Source organism: Epinephelus lanceolatus, chromosome 11 (genome assembly GCF_041903045.1).
Source record: "Epinephelus lanceolatus isolate andai-2023 chromosome 11, ASM4190304v1, whole genome shotgun sequence".
NCBI classification, from domain to species: domain Eukaryota; kingdom Metazoa; phylum Chordata; class Actinopteri; order Perciformes; family Serranidae; genus Epinephelus; species Epinephelus lanceolatus.
The window spans coordinates 26,246,922-26,267,447 of NC_135744.1; the positions used below are offsets into that span (position 1 = coordinate 26,246,922).

The following is a 20,526-nucleotide window of genomic DNA, read 5'->3' on the forward strand; positions in this document are numbered from 1 at the left end:
CATGATCAAAGTGCTGTTGGCAGTTGTCATGTGGGTTTTAGTGGCAGCTCTCAGTGTGTGAACACCTGTTGGTCTCCTGCCTCAAGGGTGCATGCTGGTCCTTTGAGGCTTTAGTGGTGGATTTAGAATTTCTCCTACTTACAACTTTTGAACTTTTGCATCAGCTGAAGATGTTGGTTGTCTGTCCAAGGCTGGTCAGATCTGCGTTAGTGGCTAAAAACTCCAAGTAGAAAGAGAGAATTTGAATAGCATACATAAAGAATCTAGTCTTGTACTTCTGTGCAGTGTGGTGGAAAACCCCAAGCCAGCGATGCTGCTGTTTTTGACGGACAAGAACATGATGAGCCGTGTCAGCTCTGCACCAGTGAAGCATGGCCGAGCACAGAGGCCAGTGACAGGGGCCGGGCAGGCAATCAAATAAGACACAGTATTGGCAAAAGAAAGAGTTATAATATTGCTGCTGTTTCAAAACTCACTCCTGAATTAGATATTGATTAAATAAGTAACTGTTGTTTCCATGAAAGCGAATGCAGATAATTCTGACAGCACAGAAATAGGGTTTAGTGGAGCATTAAAGAGTCTCTCTAAAGACGAACATAAAGATTGAACCCTATGACGGCAGTTAATGTATATTGTGCATTACACACTCACATCATCAGCAAAGCTTTAGTCGCCGTGGACAATCAGAGGGTTGGATAGTTACAGATTATTTGAACCAGCAAGGTGTATTCTGATGTAGTACCTAAGAAATGTAGTGTTTTTGCAGGAACTGTAGGGATGTTATGGCAATTTTTTGAATTTTAAGTAGAAATCACATTTTACACTTCAAATATGATTATCTGAAAGGTTTTTAGACCAAAGGAAGATCAGCCCCATCCTATCCTTTTAAGAGCCATGCAGGCAGCTTTGTGCCAGACAGGGAGATGTCTGAAAATAAACTGCAGGTTAGGATTTTTGTCGCTCTAAATAGTAACAGGGACATTACAGCAGTCATCAGCAAGCATCTGAAAACTGGATGTCATGCTATGGCTGTACAAGTGGGGTATGCAGTAGCTAACTGCATGGTGACATGATGAATATACTGGAATTAACTGTGGGTATGTTTGTAGTACCAGCTCCAAAAACCAATCCAAACAAAGACTTTTCACGCTAACCTGAACTCTTGTGTATAGACAGCCTCGAGCTAAGTAAGCCCCAGGTTATGTATTCACAGCTGGATATCAGAATATCAGAATATTTTACGCTCTCGACTTGGTCACACAGTAGCCACATCACAATCATTTGAAGGGTAGTGAACATATTAGTCTGTTCTAACTTCATTTCACAGCAGTTATTTTTAACCTTGATCTTTTTAACCGTGGAAAGTCAGGGATAACCCTGCTCTGAAGCAGGGTAAAGCCCTGGGCTAACAGTGAGGATATCCTGCAATTGAAGGTTTTGAGTGTGAAATGACTGTAAGCTCAGGGCTAACAGAGCTGTAAGCCCTGGGCTAACGGAGGCCTCAGCCAAAGGTTAAATATAGAGTGAAAAGTCCTTATGATGTTGTGGTGTCTTTATCCATAGGCTATATGATTGCAGGTGGTGAAAACAAAACAGTTCTGCTCTAACTATGAAGGGAAACCTCACATGGTACTGGACTGAAACACCACTGTGCATACTAAGTTACTGCATAAATGTTACAAAATACATTTGTTATTAGACACCATTTTACTTTAAGTGCATTGCCTCTTTTTACTTCTGAAATTGCAACATTTGTTCCACTGACACAAGACATTACCATTTAAGAGCCACAATTCAGGCAAACAAATAAAAAGATTGAAGCTGTGCAGGCTGGAGTGAAGCATTTAAGTGTATGCATCAGAGCTACAAAGCTTTGAATAAAATGAGGTAGAGAGGCTATTGGAGGCTACTGACGGAGCTGAAATAAGTTTCTACTCCTAGAAAAACTCAATTGCTTTACATTTAGGCTACTTGTACACTCATAGCCTGCCTCCACCTCCACATATATAGTGAAACCTCATACATTTTATGGAGAAATCATTAGAATTCTAATCCACATGTTGCAGTCTGACATTAAAGAACCTTGACATTAACTTTAGTGTTGAGGTGGCTGAAGAGAGATGTTCTGGTGCATGACCTTGAAAATTAAAACTGATATTCTGCATAACATAATGCATATTTTCAGTCAATAAGTTTAGTAAGTTAAGTTTTTAGGTGTCATTGTTTACTGAAAAATCTGTATTATGTGCTTGATCTTCTGCCTTTACTTAATAATGTAGTTTACTGACTAGGTCTATAAGAAATATTGTGGAAAAATACAACTTGCATTGACTATGCTGTTATTTGACTGGGTATATGTGGATGTGTTAAAATGTAATATGTGCAGGCGAGCACACTAATACGTGTGATTTTTTTAAAGATAAGTTACAGGGTTTTAATTGCAAATGCTGTTTTTTTTCACGACAAAATGCCAACAATGCTTTTATTGTGGAAGCAAGGGCGAAGCGGAAGTGACATAATTCTTGGTGGGCGGGACTACCTCTTTGTAACTTCCACCAATCGCATACAAGCTTGGTAAAATATGAAAATGGCGGCTCTCTGTAGTGAGTTTGGAGACCTGATGCTAATCAAGAAACAGCTAATATCGGTGATATCGCTTTGTAAAGAAAGAGGACTTTTACACAGCGCGAAATGGTGAGACTGACTGTGACTAATGTGCCGTTACCTGTCTGTCTTTCTGCTGTGTTACCTTACAGACTAAGCGTTACCGCCAGTTATCATTTAGCTAACGTTACGTTAGCAGGGCTTTTGACAAGTCTCATTTGCGTTAGGTTGCAACAATTAAGCTAAAATGGATTAAAACTATTAACACTAACGATACTTTTAATGATACATTTCAGTTAAGAGCGTTGTTGATTACTTATGTTGAAAATTAAATACGGCTGTAATAAAGTGTATAAACGCTACACGATGTGCAACAATATTTTTCCTTTACCATTTACGTCGTTAAGCTAATTGTTGTCGATTAATAGATGTAACTGTAAAGTTACTGGACAAAATTACTTTGTGCTTGCTGCAAGGAGAAATCTGGTGTGATTAAACGACTGTAATCAATGACACAGTTGTCACATGCTTGCTGTGTTTACATTTTAGGGCTTCTGAGTTGGCATTTGCTTTGGAGCCTCTTCCCAAAGATGAATTACCCCCATCGCCTCCTTTTACTGAGGTTTGTACTGTGCACTGCCAGCATCGACTCAGTTTCCATGTCATTTTTAAATTTCTACCATCCAGTTTCCCTCAGGTCCCCTTTGACGTAGCTTGAGGGTTTAAATTAATCATTGTATCCCATGCTTTCTAATAGGGTCACATACATACATTATATTCTTTATCAGGATGTTTCAGCTTTTCATTGGAGCTGTGTAATGTTGACACCAGAGGAGATTTTCAAACCCAATAATGAGTTTCGCTCATTCTTGAGAATTGGGACAAAACCTTTTTTCCCCCATTCAATTAAGCTGGGAAAATATATTTTAAAAGATCAAAGTCTTGACTATTAAAGCCTGTAATGAGCTAACCTCCCGGTGATTTTTTTTTCTTAAATAGCATACATAATGGATACCAGAGGTGAAGTCTGACGGAGATGATGTCTTACAGAGTTGACAAAAAGTTATATATTTTTTAATTTCACAGCAGTTGTAGTGAGAAGACATTTTACTTTTCAGTGGTGCTAAAAGTTCTCTTGGTGCTTATCAAAATACTCATTTTCAAACTATAGTTCTTATTTAGTTTTGATTTAGAAGGGCTAGGGAGTTGAAATGTCATGGTTGAGACTCACCAGATAAATAGAAAGCTTACCAGTGCTTGAACAGCATTTCCACCCGATTGGAAACCTGGAGGTGAGACTGTAATCTTTAGCATATAGCTGACCCCTTTTATGCACGATTAAATTATGTTTTTGTTGAAATCTGACGGAAATGACAAAAAATCTTTGACACAGCTTTAAAGGGAAAAAGAAAGAAAACAAAGTTGAATGTAACAGTACATTTTGACACCGATTTAATCAGCACATACTGTTAGTTTTACACATTAAAGGCTTCAACACATTATTTAGTTGTTTGAAGTTGTGAACTCTTGTCTGGGACAGGGTGTTTACAAGTTAAAAAATGAAGACAGATCAAAATATTTTGTAAATCATATTTATTTCATATAAAATAAATCCTTTAAAAATAATGTTTCACCCCAGAAACAGAATTAGAGTGTTGATAAGTCACACTAGTTTTTTGCTTTTTTGGCAGGGCATGATTTGTCCTAGTTCAGTATCAGTGTCCTGATTTGTTGCTGCATTATCATTCCATCAAATAGAAATGTAGATGTTTTCTGTATCATATTATACAAATTTCCTCAAAATGCAGCCAAACCTCCACCAGTGGCCCCCAACCACATTAGTCCCTACAGTTTTAAGTCTTTAAAAATAGATAACAAATATATACTTTAAGTCCTCAAAAGGCTAATTTGTTTCCCAAAATTATTTTGTGTATGTGGGATCTACTTTAAATAAACTACAGTGCCCGTGTTCATTTTGATAATGGAACATATCACCCAGTGGAATGGTGAACATTTATGTTTTTTTTTAGTAGTTTTTAGACAACAGTGGTGATCTGTGACACAGAGGAATAAGTAAATCAGGACTTGGCTACAAATGCAATACTTGTTAGTAGGATCCATTCATTGTTAGTTTTAGTCTGTTCATGGGATTTGTTGATAACAAGAAAGATAAAGAAGCAGAAACATACTTTGGAGCATTAAAAACTCAGTCAGCTGTCTTACACAAGGAAAGGATAAACAGAGCTGTGGAACTTCATTCTGTAGTTTGGTTTGCCATTTAATATTTATTGGTAGTGTCTCTTTCTCCAGAAGGGAAAAGTTATACTGCCCCCTGGTGACAGATTTTATTATGTAGAATGCAAGATTGCCTTTTGATCATGTGTTCAGAAGTGACCTACAGTTACAACTTTATGAAAGCCCTTTTTGTTTTTTAGTGAGATTAATCTTCTTTTTTTTTAGTAATAAAATTGACTTGATACATGTGATTATGGTAACTTTTCTTTTACTTTGTCTTTCTCAAATACAGGAAGATGCACAAGACCTGGATGCACTTACACTGGCCAAATCCTACTTTGACCTGAAAGAGTATGACCGTGCCGCTTACTTTCTGAAAGGCTGCTGCAGTCAGAAGGCTTATTTCCTCTATATGTATTCTCGCTACCTGGTAAGGTTCTGTAGATATCTTTCGTGTCCACATCCTTTGAGCTTTGATTTTATTTTGATTACAATGCTTGTGAACCATTTTGAAACTTTCTGTCTTTGTCTTCAGTCAGGTGAGAAGAAAAAGGACGATGAGACTGTGGACAGCCTGGGTGAGGACTTGTCTGTTTGACCTTTTTAAAGAGAACTGAAAGTACTTTTTTCCCCTTTTAAAACTTATTTTTTTGTGTGTGGTACCAGGTCCTCTGGAGAAGGGTCAGGTGCGCAATGAAGCCTTGCGAGAACTGAGGGTTGAGCTCAGTAAGAAGCACACAGCAGGAGAGTTGGACGGGTTCACCCTGTACCTGTAAGAATGTTTCCTCCAGTGTGTACATACTTTACTCAGAGTAAACAGAGGAATACAGTGGAATGCTCATAAACTGTACATGTGTTTGTGAATGTGGTAACACAGGTATGGGGTGGTGCTACGAAAGCTGGATCTGCTGAAGGAGGCAGTGGAGGTGTTTGTTGAGGCAATTCATGCGCTTCCTCTTCATTGGGGAGCCTGGCTGGAGCTTAGTAACCTTGTCACCAACATTGAAATGGTAACTACCTTTGTCTATTCATATACATTAGATAGCATTGTATCATTAACTTTATATTCCCATAAAACAAAACTTTCTCATATTCAGTTAATTCAAAGAAACCCAAAAGAAGTTCCATCTCAGGTAATTATATGGGCTGAAATGATTCCATCTACCCTGGTCTTTTGGTCTTTGTCCCCAGCTGAAGTCACTGTCCCTGCCAGACTGCTGGATTAAAGACTTCTTCATGGCCCACATGTACACAGAGCTGCAGATGATCAAAGAAGCGCTGCAGAAATACCAGAACCTCATGGAGGCCGGCTTTTCGAAGAGCACCTACATCATCTCACAGATTGCCGTGGCCTACCACAACATCAGAGGTTCATTTTCTACCTTTTCATTTTGAGATTTTGCCTGTCAGAAGTAACGTCAAGGGAACAGGTGAAGTTTTGCAGCACTCTGTTTCTGTTCATTTCAGATATTGACCAAGCTTTGGCTCTCTTCAACGAGTTGAGGGAGCAGGATCCGTATCGCATCGACAACATGGACACATTCTCCAACCTGCTCTATGTCAAAGTGAGTTCACCACTTGTGATGAATTGAAGAAGTATGTTCTCACCGGGAGGTTAGACGTCTCAAAAGTATCAGCCAGTAGGGATAAACATTTAAGTGGGACAGATGCTTAGTGGCAGAGGGGGTATCTTGATGTTTTTATATGGCCTCTCTGAGTCACGCTTTCAGAATAGGATCTAAGTGAAATAAAAATAGCTGGTCTTGAACAGATTGATGTTCTTGTGAAGACACATTAATAAATATAAAATATAGATTTTTTATTTTGTTTGTTTCCTGTTGCTGATGGTAATGAATCTTTCCACAGAGCATGAAGCCAGAGTTGAGCTACTTGGCCCACAACCTGGTGGAGATCGACAAGTACAGAGTGGAGACATGCTGTGTTATCGGTAAGATAATCTGATCGACACTAACGCCACTGTTTGATTCTGCAGCATAAGTTTTCAACAATGAAACGATTAATTGATGAGTTCATAAAAGTGTGTTGTAACAGCACAAACGTATTAACTGGTTACAGCTTCACAGGTGTATTTGCTCGCTCTTTTCTAATTTATGTCCCATACAAATTTATCAGCCGGTCAGTTAATTTGTATTGCGTATTTTGTAAAAGGGTTATGTGTGTAATAAGTTGTCTCTCATCCACAGGTAACTATTATAGCTTACGCTCTCAGCATGAGAAGGCAGCTCTGTACTTCCAGCGGGCCCTCAAACTGAACCCTCGATGCCTCGGTGCCTGGACTCTCATGGGCCACGAATACATGGAAATGAAGAACACCTCAGCTGCCATCCAGGCCTACAGGTCAGACTGAAGATGATGTAGAGCATAGACTGCTCTTAATTTGGTGGCTATACCAGTGTCTTATGCAGTGGGTAAATGATGACGTTTTTACCAGCTGTGACAGCTTTGTGACGGCTATTATTGTTATCACTTTGTAAGTCTGTGTGTGTGTGTGTTTGTCATCATGGCGAAACGTGGTCTTAGTTGCAGCTACTCTAGCAGTACTAAGACAGAAGCCATTTTGAGTATTTTGCCAGGTGTTTATATGTCTATCTGTGGACAGATTCTGTCAACGTGATGTCGTCACAGGTGTGTAGTTGAGGTCAAAATGAAGGCTGAGGTCAAGATGGCTGTGGTCCAAGCAAGGGAGCCAGAAGTAGGGGGGTAGGAAATAGAGGACTGCATTGGGATTGGGCTCAACACAAATCATGCAGGAGCAGGCAGTTTTATCTTTATTGAGGGTGAGAGCAGGTGGTTAAAACAATTAACATGTGGGTCCTGGAGATTAGTTAACATGAAGGATGGAGACATCAACAAGTTTAGTGGAAAAGAAGATAATAGCAGGGCATAACAATGAAAAGAAAAGTAATATAAATTGGACATTTGGAGGAATTTGTCAGGAATATTACAGATTATAATTATAATACAGCAAATCTCAAAGACACCAGAATTACTGTAATTATGCACTAAGACGTAATGTTGCTACTTATTACCAACAGATATGCATAGCTTCCTTAATACCACAGTAAAATGATGTATTTTCCTTGTGAGACAGGAGAAGACTCAATCTATTGATAATCAATTATTGCATGGGTGTGTGGTCAGTGTTTGTGTGGGCAGGCAGCAGCTGACACACACCCTGTGGGAATGGTCAGGAATAGATTATAGTAGTGGTCAGAAATCCAGCGAGAGCAGGCACACAGCCCCACACCTGGCTCTAGTGGGGAAAGGGTCAATGGTCCCACCACTTAACATCCCTGGCCCACATTCATTTCAAGTCGCCGATCACTGTATTGCAAATGGCATCTCAAGACAGTGTCTAGTTACTTGTTGCCACATCTTTCACAGCAGTGTGGACGATTCATACCAGCTGTATTGTTTCCTTGTTTTTACTGTTTCCTATCAGGCATGCCATTGAAGTGAACAAGCGAGACTACCGTGCCTGGTATGGCCTGGGTCAGACATATGAGATCCTCAAGATGCCCTTTTACTGTTTGTACTATTATCGAAAAGCTCACCAGCTCAGGTATGGATGTTGACAAACTGCAGGTGTTACTAAGAATCAAAGTTATGTAGAAAGATATATAAATCTCATAATTTATTTTGACATACAATGATGTATTTCCATAGGCCTAATGACTCACGCATGTTGGTCGCACTGGGGGAAAGCTATGAAAAGCTGTCACAGCAAGTGGAAGCCAAAAAGGTACGTACATTACAACTGCCAGCGACTCCTGGTGTGTAAATTCACAAAGCTTTCTGGCTGGTTTTTGACACATTCTATTTTTGTCTAGTGTTACTGGAGGGCGTACTCTGTCGGAGATGTCGAGAAAATGGCTCTTCTCAAGTTGGCAAAGTAAGTGTGCTGTATCCTGAGGAAATGTGATTGAAGAAAATCAAACAACATGTGGTCTCAAAAAAATGTCGCTCACATCACATTTTATTTAAAATTTAAGCACAAAATGAAGATCCACTCTGCAGCTTGCTGTCTTCTGTTGTCATTATGTCAACATGTAAATTGTATCACCCAGAAATAGGAGCCAATGTGAATTCTTTCTTATTCTTTTGGCAGGCTCCATGAACAGCTGAATGAGTCTGATGATGCTGCCCAGTGTTACATGCTTTACATCAAAGACATTTTCTCTTGTGGGGTAAGCATTATAAAGGATCCAAATACATATGCTACTTTTTGACACTCCTGCCAACAGACTTGTGTGTGGTTTTGATCCGGGCTGTAGCCATGGTTTTGGCCAGGCTCTTCAGTTACACTTAAGGGAAATGTTAATGCAACACCAAATAGTTGTACTTTGTGGCAGGAGTTTGTGTTTGGCTTGCTACTGTTTCTACATGATTATTCACACGTGCACAAAGCAATGGTTTTGTTTGGCGTGGAAAAAGTTCATTGGCTAAGAGCTCTGACCTCAACCCCCTCTGAGACCTTTGGGATGAACTGAAAAGACTGGAGGCTGTTAGAGCAGCATATTAATGCCTGTGGTTTTTAAATGAGATGTTCACCAATCAAAAAGGATTTAATGTTTTTTGCCCTTTATTGCATTTGTTTGGAAGAAATCCACTTCAACTAAAATCTTATCATCACAGGAGCAGCTGGAGCACGCGGAGGTGAGCACAGCCCTGCGGTACCTGGGTCAGTACTATTTCAAGAACAAGCTCTACGATGAGGCGTCCCTCTGTGCCCAACGCTGTTGCGACTACAATGACGTAAGTGTGCCTGCATGATGTGAGCACTGTGTTCTAGTCACTGCAGTGGAGAGGAAGTATTAGTAACGCACTAACTGGTGTCGGTGGTCACTCTGCTCGTAGGCTCGCGAAGAGGGAAAGGCTCTGCTGAGGCAAATTTCACAAGTCAGAGATCAGATCGAGACGCCATCAGCAGATCTGTTCGCTCCGCTCTCAAACAACAACACTCCCGTCAGGAGGGTGTCTCCGCTGAACCTTATCTCCTTCACACCCTGACACCCACCCGCCTATTCACTGGCTTTGTAATGGACAGTTTGTAAATCCAACTGCTTGGGGAGGTTTGACTTTGCCAAAAGACAGTGTTGGAAGGATTTATTTGTTGGCACAGAGATTTGTTAATGACATTAAAATGACATTTGTTTGTAAAAGTTGCAATCCTGATCATTTTTGTCCAGGATAAGACACAATGTAATGTAAAAGCAAGCTCTTGAAATGAATGCCTGGATCAGTTAGCATATTGTACATACTTTAGTCAAAGCAATACAAAAAGTGTTTGAATACGTTTAATAAACATGCAACAATTGTAAAAGTAAATGTAAAAAAAAAAAAAAGCACAAAGATCCATCAGAGCAGACACTCAGTACAAAGAAGACACCTTGAACTATTTACATATATACATCCACCCACACACAGAACAAAGACAGCACACAAACACCATGTTTTGACTTGCAGTCAGGCCTCATCAATGCTGTATATATGTAAATAGTTTGGATAAAACATACCTGTTAGGACTGCTTCTTTGTAATGTCATTTTCATGTTCTACAGTGCATGGAAATAAAATACATTTTTCAGCTATAGACACTTACAATGTTTTCATAGAGTTTATTGTAGAAAACAGGTACTTGCAGCAAAGGCATGCAGAGGAGGTGCAGAAGCAGTGAAGGGTGATTACACACACACATGCACTATTCTTAACTATGCAGTCCATAACCATTAGCCACTGAGCAGCTTTACTGCTCAAGAACACCTCAACTCCCTTGGTAGTGTACTGCAATCCCATTTAAAGCATAACTGTTTTACTGGCATGAACATCAGAAGTATATTTGGCATGACAACAGTGAGTTAACCGCACTGCAAACAGTGATTATATACAAAACAGTATAAAAATACTATAAAGTTACCAGCAAATAAAACTCTTTTCTGCATAATATCAAAGAGGATGCACTCCAAAGAGCTCAGTACTTCCCCCTGAGACTACGGGGGGTGGGGAAAGGACTGGGAGGTGGAGACTGCTGGCGAGACCGCAAGATTCGTGAGGAGGGGGTAAGGGTTGCTTCTTCAACAGCACGAGTGTTGTATTTACGCGTTGGGGTGCGTGTCGGGAACAGAGACTGGAAAAAGGGCCGTTTATTCGGAGGCCGGTTCTCTGTGTCGCTTGGCGCAGCGGCCCCACAGCCCCTCTTCTTGCAGAAAGCTGGTGTGTTGGAGGCAGCAGAGCCTGACGGGGGCAGCTGGGGCCGGGCAGCCTGTGTCTGGGCCAGGGTCTCCGCTTTCCGTCTTAAGTCTGCCTTTACAAGCATCAGGCCATTCTGGAGGTCCGAAAGGATCTGGTCCTGAGAAGAAGTCAGTCAACAGGGTTAGACAGGACCACAGAGTGGGGAGTGAAGGATGAGGTGGGAGGTTGAGAGAGAGAAGTGAGCCACAGTGAAACTTCTGATCATGCTTTTGCACACTAATCACCTGGTGTAGATGTTAGAGACCTAGATTTAGTTTAAAAGCTGGCTGTGTGTCAAGCTTGTTAGTGAAGAGAGCAGAGGGAGAGAAAAACAAAAGTACTTTCAATTGAGAGCTGCACTTTAAACAGATACTAATAGTCTCTGCTTCTCTAAAGTTAGAGAATCTATAACCAGCCTCAAAGCGAGGAGACGTGTAATTACTATCATAACTCTGCCCTAACTGAAATCGTGCAGAGGTTCTTACAGAGATGACAGTATGTGATTTCAGCTAGTTCTTTATCAGCTGAGCTTCAGCTGCTGTTACTTTTCCATTTGCAATAGAGAGCTTTTTTTTTTTTTTTAAAAATGTCCAGTTTCAAACTGGTCTTATCCAATGAAAGAAAATAAATGTAACCTCTAAATCACATTGAAGTCTGGAGTAACTTCAATAAATTGACAAAAACTATCACCAACAAAATAAATAAGCTTAACTTCGGAGCTACATTCAAATGAATACTTTTCCAAACAGTGTCTTAGTTGAATGCTTTTTTCACCTTTTCTCACAGCACAGAGGGCTTAGCCCCTTTGAAATGGTTAAAATAATATAAAGTACGTATCTGTGGCTTTACCTGTTTGGCCAGTGTCTCATCTGCAGCTGTTAGTGCCTGCCGCAGCCTTTCCCCTCCTGTGTTGCGACAGCAGGCTCGTTCACCAGACTGCAAGTCTAACCCGAGCCTCTGCAAATCCAGGCGCAGCTGACGCAGGTTCTGTTAGACAGAGTCAGAATTTTAGTCTTTGTGAGGATGAAGACACTCGCCTGCAGCAAAAACAATGTTGCATTTCATATAGTGGAGCAGTAACTGACCCGTTGACCATCCTCCAGCTTGCGGTCAGCGGCGCCAGTGAGGGTGCCTGTTGAGCCTGGGACTTCCAGCTGCATCTTCAGCTTTGTCAGCTCTGCACAGGTGAGCAGAACAAGACAGTTAGCTACCACTAGCAACATCCTAACATCAACACATTATCTGAGCAGTATTTCAGTCACCTTGTGACTTAGTGAGCAGCTCAACACGACACTGGTTGAGCTCAGCATGCAGTCTGCCGACTTCTGTTTGAGAAGTGAGGCGCTGAGAGCGTCGAGGCCCCTCAGCATCTTCCTGTGGCACCAACACAGGCGCCACTTCAGCTGCCTTGTTTTTTTCAAGTGCAGCAGACAAAGCTTCAATCTCCTGATCACGCTCCTAAAAGGGAGGATGAAAAGAAAAAAATTAGCAAAAATATCGACACAGATACAACAACAGGATTACAAATGAAACTACATTGTGGATACTTTTTGAATAGGGGAAAGATCTCATTTAACTAGAGTGCAGAGTTTTGCAGATTATATGTGCGCTGAAACCCTGGGGACAGACACTGCCAGGAAGTAATGCCAACTTATGGCTGATGATTTATCTCTCACCTTCAGCTCCTGGCTGTAGAACTTCTTCAAATGTTTCTGCACGTTAGTAATCTTGTCTTCGTATCTCTCTTCAATTAGAGCTCTCTCTGCCTCCAAGGTCTCACTGTAGGGCAGGAACACATTGCAACTCAGGATCTGCATTCATTTCAAATTCCAGCATTTTCTCACTATTCTAATGTTACAGCTTTGAGGGCAATTTCTTTGATGAAAAAAATACAAGGAATGCAAATCATTTGTGTTTTCCTGAAACTGCTTCACTTTTCAACTGCTAACAAATTCTATTACAAGAGGGCTGTTCTCACATGTCATTGCAAGAAATGCTTTTATCATGTACCAAATGCAGCCTGGTTAGTATTGTGCCCCGTTATCACCAAGCGGTACGGTACAGTTCAGTACGGATTTCTTTTAGTAATGAGTGGATCTTCAAGCATTTAAAAATATATATTGTTTAGACCGAATTATGTGAACTGTATCCTCACTGCGGGCTCCGGCAACACTAAACCCCTGAGCTTGCCTTAGAAGGACTAAATGCACAAACCCGCTATTTTTAAATATCCCATGGAGAGAGACTTTCACTGCAGCCTGTTCTATTTTGTTCTGAAAATGTTGGCGTGCAGCCTCGTTCTGTGGACGATAAACAAGGTGCAAACTGATAAAGGAGGAAATACAGTGAGTGCTGGACGGAGCAGTGAGTGAACAACCCTGCCCACATTTAAGGGTACTGTTTGCGGTGGAAACGCTAGGGTCTAGGTACCATGTCTGAAGGGTTACTTTTGGTTCCAAAGGTACCAAATACTGAAAATGTTTGGTGGAAACAGGGCTTTATGTAGGCATCTTAAAAACATTTGGTCTAAACAAAGCAGACACACACCTGAATCCTTCTTGCATCCCATTGATGATCTCCATCATCTCAGAGACCACCTGCTCTCTCACATTTGCCTCAAGAGCCTCCTTCTCTTCCCGCTGGCGCTGCACCTCTCTCTTCAGGACATCAATGGCCTGCAGCAAAGCCTTCAGAAAGCACAGTCAGCTGTTAGCAACACTGGACAAGTGTGTGTTTTGAGACATTTAAAATGCTGTTAAAAAACTGGTTGTAGTTGATCTGAAAGGCATTATCTAGGTGTTCATCAATTACGCAAAGCATTAATGGCTTCATACATGAGAATGTTTTCAAAGTAAAGACAATTGGTTATGGACGTGGATGGAGAATAGTGAACATTTATCTGTCACATAACTGTGGAGGCAGTTACCTCGGTATTTAACATGGTGATATCTCCATCTTCAACATCACTCTCATCTTCTTCTTCTTCCATTATCAAGCTGTCGTTACCGTTTGCTGCTGGCTCACGCAGCAAGGACAGGATGTAGGCCACTCTGGTCTTTGTGGACGGGCCATGGACCAGCTGAAATGACGAGGGATGTTTTTTCTCTTTTTTCTTTGGTCTCATCCCTACATGCAAGACTAGCTCTAAAAATCACAGAAGTTAGATGAACAGTATAAAGGAGATGCTCCTTACTTGAGTGGCAATAGCTGAGAATTTGAGGGCTTGGAGGGTCTCGTCATAGATGGAGGCACATGGGTTGATGTTGACCACCATGCTGGAGGTTCCTCTGCCACAGAAGAAACCCTGCAGGACCCGAGTCAGTTTACTGTCCCTGAAGGGCACCACCTGAGGGGGTCGTGATCTGCGGAGGTTAAAAAGTTTTTAAAGTATAGCTGTCTTTCAAACAGCTCAGTCCAATATCTTAAAATGAGAAGTCTTTTATTTGAAGCACTTGGAAATACTGCCTCACATGATATGGAACAATACTGTCATTATCGCAGAAGTGATCGTGAAAGAAGCTGAGCATGAAAGTTCATTTCTGACCACGGGAACAGAAAAAAAAATCTACACTCAAACATTCACTGACTGGCCTATAGAGTTATTTATGTGTTTCTAATGTACTACATCACTACTACCGCATCGAACCGATCACTCCAAGTTATGGTTAAACACGTACTTGTTGTTCTGGTTCTGCCTCAGAGCAGCAATACAGCGTCCCAGTGTTAAAAGGGAGGTGTTGATGTTGCTGGCCTCCTTCATCCTCTCACCATTACGCTGCTCTTTACAGCGCTCAGACCCAGCCAGATCACACACAGTCAGTCTAAGAGGGAGACAAAACAAGATACGGCGGTGTTTTATCGCTTTTGCAAACTCAAAATATACCAAAATTAACCAAAGTTGAAATTTAGAGTGTGTTAACTAAAGGTCAACTTACTCGCTGATGTGCATGGCCTGGGTTTGATCTGCTTCTGGACGGACATGCAGGACACGGATGGAAAAAATGCTGTGGCTGAGTGGGGGATAAATTTATGATCAGAGATTAAATGAGTGTGCATCAAACACACATCAAAATAAATCAAAATATGGCTAAAGTTTAATGTGCCCCTACCTGCGGCTGGAGTTTTGGTTGAGGTGAGTGCTGGCAAAGCTCTGGTTACGACGTCCAGCCCTCAGAATTCTCCATGCTTCCTCTGCACTGCGGACCTGGATCCAGGTGAGGTCTGATAGAACAAGACGAAGAAGCAAAAAAGTTATACTTGGCAAAATGTTTCATGTGCTGCTGTACAGATTTTTTAAAGTGTCCATGTCAATACAACAAAGCGAAACGAAACAAAGCAAACAGACCAGTAAAAGTATTTCAACATCTCAGCACAATGTGTCTCATAATGTGGTGTTACAGTCGCACCAAAGAAGCCGTTTACAGTTTAACATTTTCCGCTTACACCACATGGGAGAAGCTGTATACTGAGCTTACTATACTACTGAAACAGTTTAATGTTCTATAAACATTAACTCTGTGAATGAGTGTTACCTTTCACATAGGGGTTGCCGTGCTTGTCGTCACTAAGCCGCAGCGTGACCCTTTTCCTGAGCTGCAGGGAGGGTGAAGAATCCAGGAGGTCATACAAGAACTCATTGTAGATCTCGTAGAAGGACACCCAGATAGAAAACTGCACTCCTTCTTCCAGATCATCTCCACTGTGTGAAAGGCTGTCAGGCTCCAGACAAACACTGTCAGTGTCTGCAGAGAGAGAGAAGTAAAAATCAATGTATGATGTGTTTGAAAATAAAGCAAGTTGCATTGGCAGTATTGATTTCAGTGCAATGGAGGCAGGGTTCAGCTAAGTAAGTATGAATGAGACAGGATGTATGCTACAAATATAATTTAATTTGGTGCTTTTGCACAAGTAAAATAGTAACCTTGCTGTCAATACCATATCCAGATTTCCTACACTATTCACCTATATCATACAATATGAGTACAACAGGCCTTGCAAATTTGCCAAATGTGTCTCCCTTTGGAATACACTGCTGTCCTCCTCACCTTCAAGCTGCGTGGCAATGTGACTTGTAGAGGATAGTCCTCCGATGCCGCTGTCCCAGACTGTAGTGGTACCACCTCGACGAGAATTCATATTCTCATCCTGTAACAAACAGGAAGAATTAGAACGTCTTCCACACAGATATGAGCTGATGTATTCTTTCTAATAAGTGTGTTTACTCAGATCAACAAAAATAATATAAAAGAAGTTTATACTTAAGACTTCTTTCTTAAAAAGGTTTGATGTGTAACCGGTGCTGGAAGTTTTTATGTGACAGTTCAAAACTTGGTGGCATTAAAACAGGCTCACTTGTTTTCTAAATCCCACCCACTCAGAGAGACCATTAACAGTCATTTCCTTTACTCAAACATAAACTCTTATTTATATTACTTTCTTTGTTGTTGGTGTTTTTTTGTTTTCAATAGAGATACTGTGGAGAAAGAAGTGTCATTTTCTATCCGTAGCACTTAATGTGAGTCATGTCATTGATTCTAGCTGGATATTTTTCAGGCTTTAAAACACACCTACTACAGGTTGGTTGACATTGAACTAGATGGAACTCTGTCTATGCCTGAGATCAGGATGACAACGTTATTAAAACTGACACTCTGCAGTGCCAGAAATATACAAAGATATATTATTGCTATATACCTGTCAGCAAGAGACACTGGGACAGAGTGCAACAAGGAAATTACATTTTAATTGCATAAAGTTGTTGTTCTGTTTACCTCTTTGAGCAGAGAGTTTCTGCGGATTTCCTCAGCCCTGACCTCACCAGAGTCAAGGTGCCTCACATCCTGATTCATGACAGGCTTAAGGTCCATGGCACCGTAGAGACGACCCTGCAGTTTCCTGAACATGGATACCAAAGCCCGGGGCAGGAGGCCTGCCTCTCGACCGCTGCCTGCAGGGCAAAGTTTGAGATTTAAAGTTTGCATTTAACTGACCACATAAGCACTGAATGCGGTATCAGCATCTAAAACCATTCTACAGAGCTACAAACACTAACATCACAGTCTGAACTGGGCTTTATACTGATGTGTCCAGGAAAAAACAAGTATACCTTGAATAGTGTAAGTCTTTCCAGAATTGGTGACGCCATACGTGTAGAGGAGTCGGTTTTCTCCATGAAGCACGTCTTTCACCATCGTCTTCATCACGCACTCATAAAACTGCTGTTGTGTGGTCTCTGGCCCAAAAATCTGTGAAAGATGGGGGATGAGAAAACATCAGCATGTGGCTTTTTTTTTTTTTTTTTTTTTTAAGAAATACTATGGAATGTGTTACTTCAGCGTCCTCCTTGTTTATTACTGGTAGAGATGTCCGATATTATCGGCCTACCGATATTGGCATTAAAATGTAATATCGGAAATTATCAGTATCGGTTTTTACTTTTTTAATGACACAACTTTTACACAGCATGCACATATTATACATCAAACTCTTCAGCTACTTCTCCTCTCACTCAAAATGTCAAAATATGAGAGATGTGGTGTACAGTTTTTGAGATATCTTTGTTTGTTTGGCACAACTCGCAATAAATCCTGTGGCTTCTGCATTTCTGAGCCAACCTTGAACGTTTAGGTAGACGTCTATCCACGAACGGGGGGTGGGGGGGTCCACACATATATCGGTATCGGTTGATATCGGTATTGGAAATTAAGAGTCGGACAATATCGGTATATCGGATATCGGTAAAAAAGCCAATATCGAACATCCCTAATTACTGGCATTGATTACTATGCACACTCACTAAACATCATGCTTATTCAACACTATGCACCAGTGTGACCCTCCTACCTTTGAGAAACTGAACTTGTGCATGCTCTGGGTGATGCCCCTCTCTGCTGTTCTCATGTTATGAGATTCTTTTGGAGCTTTGAGCAGCAGAGTCTCCTCGTCTTGGACAGCTACACAACCCTAAAAGAAGAGTGAACCTTGAGCTCAGAGTACAGTTTTGCTAAAAGCAATAAATGCACATTATCGGCCCACAGAATCATAGTCTTACCTGCTCTTCTCCCCTATCACTCTCCGTCTCAGTGAGTGGTCGGATGCGCAGAAAAACCTTCACTCTCTCTGTGTTCCCTTCCTCACAGCTTCCTTGTCTCACCGCTGCAGGTTTCCCTGCAATTTTCTAGAAACACAAATTAAAAACATAGTTAATGTTTTGCTGCCGACGAAGAACTAAAATTGTGAAGGAGAAGACAACAAGTTGATAAAATACAGGTTACAAAACATTTCATAAAAGGAGTTTGCAAATGCTTTTGTTACACCCTTAGGAATGTTTTGGGGAAAAATGTTGAATGTAAACCTCATTTGTTTACACTGTAAACCCCACAGGGTGCACTGCAGCAAAAACATAAAAAAATAGCACTCTCACCGGAATTAAAATGGACGGCTGGTTGTCCAGGCCAGGGGAGATGACAGAGATCTCAGGTAGACGTGGCCTGGACATGCCTCCATGCTCTGCTGCCGTAGACTCAAACACAGCCATATCCTCGTCCTCATCAGAGCGGAACCCACACGGGGAGGACAAAGTCAGCGCCATGCTTACCTGTTACAAGAAGACAAACCCTAATGAGTATGTGGTTATTCTAAAGGCAAAGTAAATGCAACACTTTTAAAACCTGGCTGTGTATGTGAGGAAATGCATACATGCAATGCATTACATATTTATTATGTTATAATATTTTGAAGCATCTTTTTCATATTTTCATTGCAATTTTTTATGCTGTATTGTATTTATGTTGTTGACTATTGCAGTACTGTATCATTTACATTATATTTCATGTATGCAAAGACCAGAGCAAATTCCTTGTAGGTGAAAACCTGCTTGGAAATAAATTTTATTCTGCCAACTTTGTCATTTTCCTTTGCATGTATGCTTGGGGACAGGATTGATCAGAATACAGTAGAAAGAAATCAGTGAATAAACATATTTTAGTACCTATAACTAGGCCATCACTGAGGAATTGGCAGCAACTCACTGTACAGAAAGGATCAGTTTAAACAGGGGTGTGTCATGTGACAAGGTGACTAAACACAGAAACTGACGGAAGCCTACTTTGCCCTTCAAACCCAAACAGTACAATTCAAAGACTAGTCAGACAGGAAAATGAAATCCCGGGCAATCACCTGTCCTGACGAGTTTAGTATGAGTGCAGAAGAAAACCATCATGAAATCAATTTTTAAAAAGTATGTTGACTGCAAAGGGAAAGCAGTCCTCCACAGAGAGACACACACTGGAGAGCATAGTGCACGTTAAATCACACTATAACGTTATATTTTGCTCATTTAGATGGATGGCACTAAAGGTATTTACAAAATATGTACGTTACTTGTTTACAGTGAAACCTATTATGCACATAAGCGACTAACCGTTAACGATACTCGTGCCTTAGCACCAGGTACCATTATGCTAACGTAAATAGAGAATAATGTTACTAAACTATCCTTGCAATTAATGTAAGTTATGTATGTTTATCTGAGGGCCGTTTATTCTTTTTTAATAGTAGGGAGCCAACATTTCAACCAAATTTCAACACGAGGAGTGCGCGTGACTAACGTATGTAAAGTTACCGTTGAAGGTACACGAGAAGCTGTGTCCTTGTTTGAAAACCGTGTGGTCACTCCTACCAAACTAACACAACACTGCTTATATCGCTTTTGGCTAACATAAGCTTGATTAAAGCCACTGTATTATTAGCTAGGTAAACATTTAGCTGTATCGTAACTAACAGGTGTAACGTTATTGTTGTTAGCATCGATTGTCCAAAGGTTAAAAATAGAACCTTACCTCGAATGTCGAAAGTGCGCGCCTGGTTTCGAGAAACGTTATGTAAATGTTCTCAACTTACTGAATAAATCGCCAAAACTTAAGTACCTGAATAAAGACGGAGACACTGAATTAAGTTTGTATCAAAACTACCTGAAACTAACACTTACCTATCGCTTCTTCTTGGTATCGAAGCAGAGAAACGCTCAGTGTACCTCAGCTGAATTGTTTTACCCGACAGCGTTTGGTTTTTGAACAATGCGCGTCCCCTGCAGGGCGAGTCGCCGATTGGCTAAAGCAAGCGACGTCACGCGCAACGCATCTACGCAACACCGCGTCACCTTCTGAAAGCGGAAGTATCGCGGCGAGATGTTTTACTGCTTCGCTTGTGTCGCGCTGGTTTTGAAAGCGGAATATTTTTTGTCAATTTGCTTCGGTATTTAACAATACAATAAAAACTTAAGATAATACATGCGTATTGAACAAAATAACAACAATCAAAGAACTAACTGTTTATCATGGTATCAGATTTAATCCATGTCCACAAAGGTAATACCAAAGTTTAACCAGCAAGTGTCGCCATTATCAACTAATAAATCCTTGGAGACCGATCATCT

At 40.9% G+C, this 20,526-nt stretch overlaps 2 protein-coding genes across 3 annotated transcripts; one reads left to right on the plus strand and one right to left on the minus strand.

The window, feature by feature from the left end:
- The first annotated feature begins 2,555 nt into the window (after positions 1–2,555).
- On the plus strand, positions 2,556–10,022 carry cdc23 (CDC23 (cell division cycle 23, yeast, homolog)). Its single transcript, XM_033651700.2, has 16 exons — positions 2,556–2,694; positions 3,154–3,226; positions 5,132–5,269; positions 5,375–5,417; positions 5,506–5,611; positions 5,717–5,849; positions 6,031–6,208; positions 6,307–6,404; positions 6,706–6,787; positions 7,044–7,197; positions 8,303–8,422; positions 8,527–8,602; positions 8,691–8,752; positions 8,969–9,047; positions 9,496–9,615; positions 9,718–10,022. Exons 1-16 carry the CDS (start codon positions 2,582–2,584, stop codon positions 9,868–9,870), a joined length of 1,728 nt encoding a protein of 575 aa, XP_033507591.1. The 5' UTR covers positions 2,556–2,581; the 3' UTR covers positions 9,871–10,022.
- kif20a (kinesin family member 20A) lies at positions 9,950–20,203 on the minus strand. 2 transcript variants are annotated; one of them, XM_033651689.2, is made up of 19 exons: positions 20,080–20,203; positions 18,514–18,687; positions 18,142–18,267; positions 17,934–18,053; positions 17,197–17,335; positions 16,862–17,037; positions 16,136–16,235; positions 15,623–15,832; positions 15,200–15,311; positions 15,026–15,100; positions 14,768–14,911; positions 14,284–14,452; positions 14,017–14,169; positions 13,638–13,777; positions 12,767–12,869; positions 12,353–12,548; positions 12,176–12,267; positions 11,940–12,077; positions 9,950–11,208 (listed from the first exon to the last, which is right to left on the minus strand). In XM_033651689.2, exons 2-19 carry the CDS (start codon positions 18,679–18,681, stop codon positions 10,831–10,833), a joined length of 2,739 nt encoding a protein of 912 aa, XP_033507580.2. In that variant the 5' UTR covers positions 18,682–18,687; positions 20,080–20,203; the 3' UTR covers positions 9,950–10,830. The 2 variants fall into 2 exon arrangements, with proteins under 2 accessions (XP_033507580.2, XP_078028548.1); XM_078172422.1 differs by lacking the exon at positions 20,080–20,203 and adding an exon at positions 19,926–20,070 and having other exon boundaries at positions 18,514–18,682.
- Between the last annotated feature and the right edge of the window lie 323 nt (positions 20,204–20,526).